The sequence below is a fragment of the Colius striatus genome, chromosome 13 (genome assembly GCF_028858725.1).
Source record: "Colius striatus isolate bColStr4 chromosome 13, bColStr4.1.hap1, whole genome shotgun sequence".
NCBI lineage: Eukaryota > Metazoa > Chordata > Aves > Coliiformes > Coliidae > Colius > Colius striatus.
Genome location: NC_084771.1, coordinates 785,335 through 792,650, shown reverse-complemented (window position 1 = coordinate 792,650; position 7,316 = coordinate 785,335). Strand labels below are relative to the sequence as shown.

The 7,316-nt window shown below is 68.3% G+C and overlaps 1 protein-coding gene across 1 annotated transcript; it reads left to right on the top strand.

Moving 5' to 3' along the window:
• The first annotated feature begins 396 nt into the window (after nt 1–396).
• Nucleotides 397–6,574, top strand: UTP14A (UTP14A small subunit processome component). Its single transcript, XM_062006890.1, has 14 exons — nt 397–569; nt 717–787; nt 967–1,031; nt 1,127–1,269; nt 1,404–1,559; nt 2,280–2,399; nt 2,495–2,589; nt 3,432–3,555; nt 3,640–3,717; nt 4,243–4,597; nt 4,745–5,130; nt 5,196–5,383; nt 5,459–5,558; nt 6,201–6,574. Exons 1-14 carry the CDS (start codon nt 510–512, stop codon nt 6,471–6,473), a joined length of 2,214 nt encoding a protein of 737 aa, XP_061862874.1. The 5' UTR covers nt 397–509; the 3' UTR covers nt 6,474–6,574.
• Nucleotides 6,575–7,316: the final 742 nt, after the last annotated feature.

Genomic DNA, 7,316 nt, shown 5'->3' with positions numbered 1-7,316 from the left:
GGCAAAGGGCGCTTCAGGGCCGCGGCCGCTACGGAGCCGCTCGCTGTGCGTGTGTCCCGCGGCCGCGCCCGGCCCCGCAGCGGCGGCAGCGCGCTCGGACGGGACCCGCAGCCCCGCGCCGTGTGCTGCGCCGCGGCTGAGCGCCGGCCGCTCCGCGCCGCTCCCGTTCACACAACACACCCCTCGGGCCGCACGGACGGGCTGCGAGAAGCCCGGGGCCAGGCAGGGGGCCGAGCAGCCGGGGAGGGGCGGGCGCGGCGCGGCGGGGACCGCGGGACGTGCGGGGATGCGCCCGCCGGGCCGCGCCTCAGGCGCCGCGAGACGCGGTGCGGGACGCCGCGGGCACCGCCCCGTCGGGCCCCCGCCAATGGCGGCACTCCCGAGGCAGCGCCGCTCGAAGGGCTCCGCCACGGCGAGGCGGGGCCGGGCCGCTCCGCTCCGCCCGCTGGGCCCCGCCGTGACGTCGTGCGGGCGGAAGCGGCGCGCTTGGCGGCAGGTCGCGCGGCGCCATGGCGGAGGACTGGCTGGGCGTGGAGGCGGCCCCGAGCGGCAGCGAGGCCGAGGACGAGGTGAGCGGCGCCGGGTGCCGCGGCCGCCACTGTCCCGGGGCTGCCGGGGCCGGGCGGTGGAGGCCGCCGCGGAGCAGCCCTTGCCGGTAGCGCCGGTCCGCCGGCGGGCCCGGGCGGGCTCTGTAACCGCGTGTGCCGCCTTGCCAGGGCCGGGAGGATGGTGAGCGGCGGCACCGGCAGCTGCTGGAGGCGGTCAGCTCTCTCTCCGGGCGGAGGCGGTGAGTGAGGGGCGGCTGAGGGGCTCCCTTCGGGAAAGGGGGGTGGCGGGGAGGGCGCTCGGGGGCTGCCGCTCGCTGGCGCCGGCTCTCGTGCGTCCGCCGTGGGCAGCGAGCAACGGCAGCAGCGGGTGGAGGGGGGCACGTGGGGGGTCTGTGCTGCATTCCCTTCCCTCTGGCAGGAGGAAGCTGGCAGAGCGGACCGAGGCCAGCGTGCAGGTGTCCGAATTCAACGTCAGCTGCCAAGGTGAGCGCCAGGAGGGGGCGGGCAGAGCTCCCCACACCGGGGCTGCCCCCCCCGGGCCACGCTGTGCCCGTGCTGAGCCGCGGCACCTTCCTCAGGAACCGGGGAGAAGCTGGTCCTGTCCGAGCTGCTGCAGCCCATCCGCCCCCAGTCTGCCCTGAGCAGCGTGAGGAAGGAGCTGAGCAGGGTGAAGCGGAAGAAGCCCGTGGAGCTGCCGCTGAGCAAAGAGGAGGCCGAGCGGGTGAGCGGGCTGCTGCAGAGAGGGCCGGGCTTCAGAGACGGCACACGCGGCCCCTGCACGCCCCTCTCCCCCTCGCCGACACTCAGGGGCTTGTCTCGTGCTTCCCGCCCCCTTTCTCCGCCCCCCGCTGACAGGTCGTGAGGGAGGCAGCCTACGTCCGGACTTCCAAAGACGTGGGCAAGTGGCAGGAGGTGGTGCTGCAGAACCGGCGGGCAGAGCAGCTCGTGTTCCCCCTCAGGCAGGAGATCCCCACGCTGGTGCCCCTGGAGCACGCGGCGGCTGCGTGGAAGGTGGGTGGTGGGGCTCAGCCCCCTGGGGGCTCCTGGCTGTGACGGGAGGGCCGCGGAGGGCATCGGGAAGGGTCTGTCCTGTGACTCAGCTCAGGGAGATGTTGTGCGTTCCCTGTGCACAGCAGGTGTGGGAGTGTGCTCTGGTGCAGGAGCAGAGGGTTTGGAGCCTGTGCTGCCCGCTCTTTTGTTTAGCCCTTCAGCTGAGACACACAGGCTGAGCCTGCAGGCGCTGGGCTGAGCCAGGTGCCCACTAGCAACCCTCAGGCGCTTGGGCTGAGGCAGGGGCAGGGATTGGTTTGCCAGAGCTTGGTTTGGAAGGGTGCCTGAGGTTCTGGGTGTAAGTTCCCGTGGGGGTTGTGCTGTTGTTGTTCCTGAGAGTTCAGGTGAGAGGCAGCCCCAGCCAAGCTCCTCCCGTGCCCTCTGCCTGCCCCAAGTGCCTGGTTGGTGTGATGTTCCTGGCACAGCTGTGCTGTGATTCCATCCACTGCCACCCAGACAGCGCTGCCTGTCTGCTGCCAGCCTGTTCCTCTGCCTCAGGTGCAGCTCTGCCCACCTGACCTGGGCCCCAGGGCAGCGAGCTGTGAGCCCAGCCCCCAGGAGGAGGGGGACGCACTGCTCAGGGGCAGCGGGGAGGGTGGAGACAGGGGAGGAAGGGGACAGAGCATTGGCTCCTGCAGCTCTTCTCACAGTGACCTGGCTGTGCCTGTGCTGTCCCTCCAGGCCCGAACTCCCCTGGAGCAGGAGGTCTTTGCGCTGCTCCACCGGACGCGGCAGCCCATCACAGACCCGCTGCTGACGCCGGCCGAGACGGCCTCGCTGGAGGCCATGAGCCTGGAGGAGGTGAGTGTTTCTGCTGGCCCCACGGCGCTGCCTTCGTGCTCCCCTCACATCTCTGCCCCCTCACGCCGTGCTGCCCTCACACTGTTCCCTGGCAGGCCCGGCAGCGGCGGGCAGAGCTGCAGAGGGCACGGGCCCTGCAGTCTTACTATGAAGCCAAAGCTCGTCGAGAGAAGAGGATCAAGAGCAAGAAGTAAGGCTGGGTCATAGCCAGGGTGGGTGGCTGGGGAGCCATGCTACGGCTGGGGCAGGTGGCAGGGGGGACTTGCCATGGCCAGGGCAGGTAGTGGGAGCCTGGCCTCAGTCTTGGCACAGAGACTGACCCTGCCTGGTGTGTGAGGCCATGGCACATATGGCCCCTTCTTTCCCAGGGTGTGCTGCACGTCTGGCAGCCCCCTGCCCAAGGCAGTGCTCTGTGCCTGCAGCCCCCTGCCCAAGGCAGTGCTCTGTGCCTGCAGCCCCCTGCCCAAGGCAGTGCTCTGTGCCTGCAGCCCCCTGCCCAAGGCAGTGCTCTGTGCCTGCAGCCCCCTGCCCAAGGCAGTGCTCTGTGCCTGCAGCCCCCTGCCCAAGGCAGTGCTCTGTGCCTGCAGCCCCCTGCCCAAGGCAGTGCTCTGTGCCTGCAGCCCCCTGCCCAAGGCAGTGCTCTGTGCCTGCAGCTCCCTGCCCAAGGCAGTGCTCTGTGCCTGCAGCCCCCTGCCCAAGGCAGTGCTCTGTGCCTGCAGCCCCCTGCCCAAGGCAGTGCTCTGTGCCTGCAGCCCCCTGCCCAAGGCAGTGCTCTGTGCCTGCAGCCCCCTGCCCAAGGCAGTGCTCTGTGCCTGCAGCCCCCTGCCCAAGGCAGTGCTCTGTGCCTGCAGCTTCCTGCCCAAGGCAGTGCTCTGTGCCTGCAGCTTCCTGCCCAAGGCAGTGCTCTGTGCCTGCAGCTTCCTGCCCAAGGCAGTGCTCTGTGCCTGCAGCTCCCTGCCCAAGGCAGTGCTCTGTCCCTGCAGCCCCCCCAGACCCTGTGGCCTGGCTCACGGGCTCTGCCTCGTGCCACAGGTACCATCGTGTGCTGAAGAAAAGCAAGAGGCGCAAGGCCTTGAAGGAGTTTGAGCTGCTGCACAAGTCAGACCCTGAGGCTGCCTTGGCCAGGCTGGAGGAGCTGGAGCAGCTCAGGATGCAGGTGCTACTCTCCCCACCCCTTGGGAAGCTCCTTCTTGTGAGGGTGCTTGTTGTGAGGATTCTCTTTCTCTTCCCCCCCTACCAGGAGCGGATGAGTCTCAAACACCAGAACAAGGGAAAATGGGCCCGTTCCAGGGCCATCATGGCTAAGTATGACCTGGAGGTGAGACCACAGAGGGTTTGGGTTGGAATCATAGAATGGGGGGGGGGGGAGTGGAAGGGACCTTTAAAGCTCATCCTGTCCAAACTCCTGCAGAAGCAGGTCCCACCTAGATCAGGTCACACAGGAACATGTCCAGGCAGGTCCAACTCCCCTACTATGGGCAGAGACGTCCTTCCCTAGGGTTATGTTCTCCAAGCCCCATCCAGCCTGGCCTTGAACACTTCCAGGGCTGGGGCAGCCACAGCTTCTCTGTGCAACCTGCTGCAGTGCCTCAGCATCCTCAATGGGAGACGTTTCTTCCTTATGTCCAACCTAAACCTGCCCTCACTCAGTTTAAAGCCATTGCCCCCTTGTCCTGTCACTACAGACCTCAGTGAAACGTGTCTCTTAGGAGTTCTCTTTGTCTGGTGACAGGCACAAGGGGGTCTGCAGTGCTGGCTGGGGAGGGGCCACAGCTTGGGGGGAGCAGGGAAGGCAGGTGTGCTGCCTCTGGCCTGTGTTAGAAGCAGCTCTGTGCCCTCACAGGCCCGCAAGGCCCTGCAGGAGCAGCTGGCCAGGAACAAGGAGCTGACGGAGAAGGTGCGTGTGGAGCTGCCTGTGGAGGAGCCGGACGAGGCTGTGCCGGAGGAGGAGCCGCCGGCAGCCAGGCCCGTGGCCCCCAGCACAGCCAACCCCTGGATGTTGGGCAAGCCCAGTGGCCTGGCCCCAGAGCCACAGCTGCAGGAGGGGCTCGGAGGCGTGGCAGAGCCTGGTGCTCCAGGGAGCAAAGAGGACGTGGAGGAGGACGAGAAGGAAGAGGAGGTGTCAGAGGAAGAAGCTCTGCTCCAGGGCTTTGCGCAGAGACGGCAGGCGCGGCGGGCAGGGAGCCCCGAGGGCCGAGGTGAGGAGCCCACGGCCCTGGGCAGCGTGGGCCTGGGGTGCTGCAGGCTGGGCAGAGGCAGGGGCAGCGAGGGGGCTGCTCCCACACTGCTGCCCTGCTCGTCCTGCCCACTGCTGGGCAGCTCTCACCCGCTGCCCCAACATGTAGGTGCTGGTGAGACAGAGGCAGCTTCTGAACTGCTGGGGGACAACCCCATCAGTGCCAAGGGAGAGGCGAGCCCTGGGCCGGAGGAGCCCCCCCAGGCCCAGGAGGAGCCCCCCCAGGCCCAGGAGGAGCCACTGCTGTCGGAGCAGCTGGGCAGAGTGCGGACAATGGAGGAGGTTGAGGCTTTGGGCTCGGAGGAGCGTGCGGAGGAGCAGAAGCCATCGGCCGCAGGAGCGCAGCAGCGGGGGCAGCAGCGGCGGGAGGGCAGCGCCAGGGCCAAGCGAGCCAAGAAACCAGCCAAGAAGCAGCTGCTGAGCCTGCAGGCCGTGCTGGCGGGCGAGCCGCGGGAGGCGCAGTGCCCCAGCCTGCCCCTGGTCCTGGAGGAGGAGGTGAGCGGGGAGCAGACGGGGCTGTGCCCCGGGGCCAGGCGGGTGCTGACGGGGTCTGTCCGCAGGACGGGGGCGTGGACCAGAGAGGGGTGATCACAGAGGCCTTCGCCGGGGACGACGTGGCGGCGGATTTCCGTCGGGAGAAGCGCAAGGCGGAGCAGGCCGGGAAGCCGCGGGCCGTGAGCCTGGCGCTGCCGGGCTGGGGCGAGTGGGGCGGCGGGGGGCTGCGGCCCAGCGCCAAGCGGCTCAAGCGGTGAGTGTGGGGAGGGGCCGTGCCCCGGCCCGGCCTCGGCCCGGCCCCGCGCCTCACGCTGCCCCTGCCCCGCAGCTTCCTGCTGAAGCCACCGCCAGCGCCGCCCCGGCGCGACCAGCACCTGCCCCATGCCATCATCAGCGAGCGGCGCAACATCCACGCGGCAGCGCACCAGGTGTGTGAGCGCCCCACCGACCCCCACAGCCCGCCCCTGCGCCACAGCCCCTTCAGGCAGGGCCACCCAGATGCTCAGGGGACTGGAGCATCTTCCTTCTGAGGACAGGCTGCGGGCCCTGGGGCTGTTCAGGCTGGAGAAGAGGAGACTGAGGGGGCAGCTCATTCATAGCTCCAAATCTCTCACTGGTGGGTGTCAGGAGCTTGGGGCAGCACTTTCTCTCTGTTGTATCCAGTGGCAGGACAAGGGGTGATGGGATGAAGCTGCAACACAAACAGTTCCATTGAAACACAAGGGAAAACTGTTTGAGTGTTTGAGTGAGGGAGCCCTGGCCCAGGCTGCCCAGGGAGGGTGTGGAGGCTCCTGCTCTGGAGCTCTTCAAGACCCTCCTGGACATGTTCTTGTGTGACCTGATGTAGGTGGGAGCTGCTTTGGCAGGGGATTGGACTGGATGAGCTCTAAAGGTCCCTTCAACCCCCACCATTCAGTGATTCCATGATCCCTAAAGCACCCCCAAGCCGTGCCTGTCCCCTGCCCAGGAACCTGCTGCAGGGAGGAGACAAACCCGGGAGCAAGGCGGGGGGTGAGGGTGGCAATGGGGGCCCTGTGCCGCTACCCCCGTGCCGTGCTGTCTCCCTGCAGGTCAGTGAGCTGCCCTTCCCCTTCGAGAAGCACCAGCAGTTCGAGCAGAGCATCCGCACGCCGCTGGGCCCCACATGGAACACGCAGCGCGCCTTCCAGCGCCTCACCGCTCCCCGCGTGCTCACCCGCGCCGGCCACATCATCCCTCCGCTGGCTGCCGACGACGTCCCCGCGGGCGGCCCCGGGCCCGGCAGCACGGCCCAGCCGCAGCGGGCAGCGGGGCAGCGGCAGGAGCAGCCCCTGGGCCGCCCACGGGGCCGGCGGCGGCCGTAGTGCCCAGCCCGTGGACCGCACCCCAGACCTGGCACCAGCTCTTCTGGGACCTTTCTGCTCTCCCAACAATAAAGCCCCAGGGCTGCCCTGTGTGTGCAGGCTGCGGGAACGGTGTCGTTCTGGGGGGGGCAAAGCCCAGGACCAGGGGAGCAGCCCCTGGGTCAGAGCTGGGAGGTGCTGCTGAGGGCTGGGGCAGGGGCTGGAGCAGCTCCCGGTGCTCTCTGGGCTGGGCTTCACCTTCCCTCTACTCTTCTCCCTTGTACCTTTTCCATTTAGGACAGTTTTTATGACTCCTGTGCTGAGCTGAGCCCTGGCCCCACATTTCTCTCTCTGAATGTCCTCCCTCCTCAGCTGGCCCTGCAGCTCCCTTCAGTCCCTCTTTGGCCCCTCCCAGGAGCCAGGACACAGCTCAGCTGGTGGTGCCAGGGCTCTGTTCCCACATTGCCAGCCTTCTCCCCAGCCCCTGCCCCCATGCCTAGCTCACGCTGCGCTTGGGGCCAGGTGCCAGAGCCTCATGGCGAGGCAGGGTCATGCCAGCAGCCCCGGGGGCCCTCTCCCTGCACGGCCCCTCTGCTGCCTTTCCCCCCCCGCAGCCAGCCTTGGGCTCCCCAACTTCCCCAGGGGTCACAGCCAGCCCCAGCCCCCCACCCTGTGCCCTGAGTCCCGCTCCTCCAGCTCCTGGCCCTGGGCTGGGAGGCCCTGAGAGGCTTTACAGAGCAGAGCTGCTGGTGGCTCAGCTCAGGCGCTGCAGAGCCCTGTCCTGCCCTTTGCCTGGCTGCAGCGATGGGGACCCCACGCACCTCTTGGGCCCCACTCCCCACATTTCACTTGGCGTATGGTAAG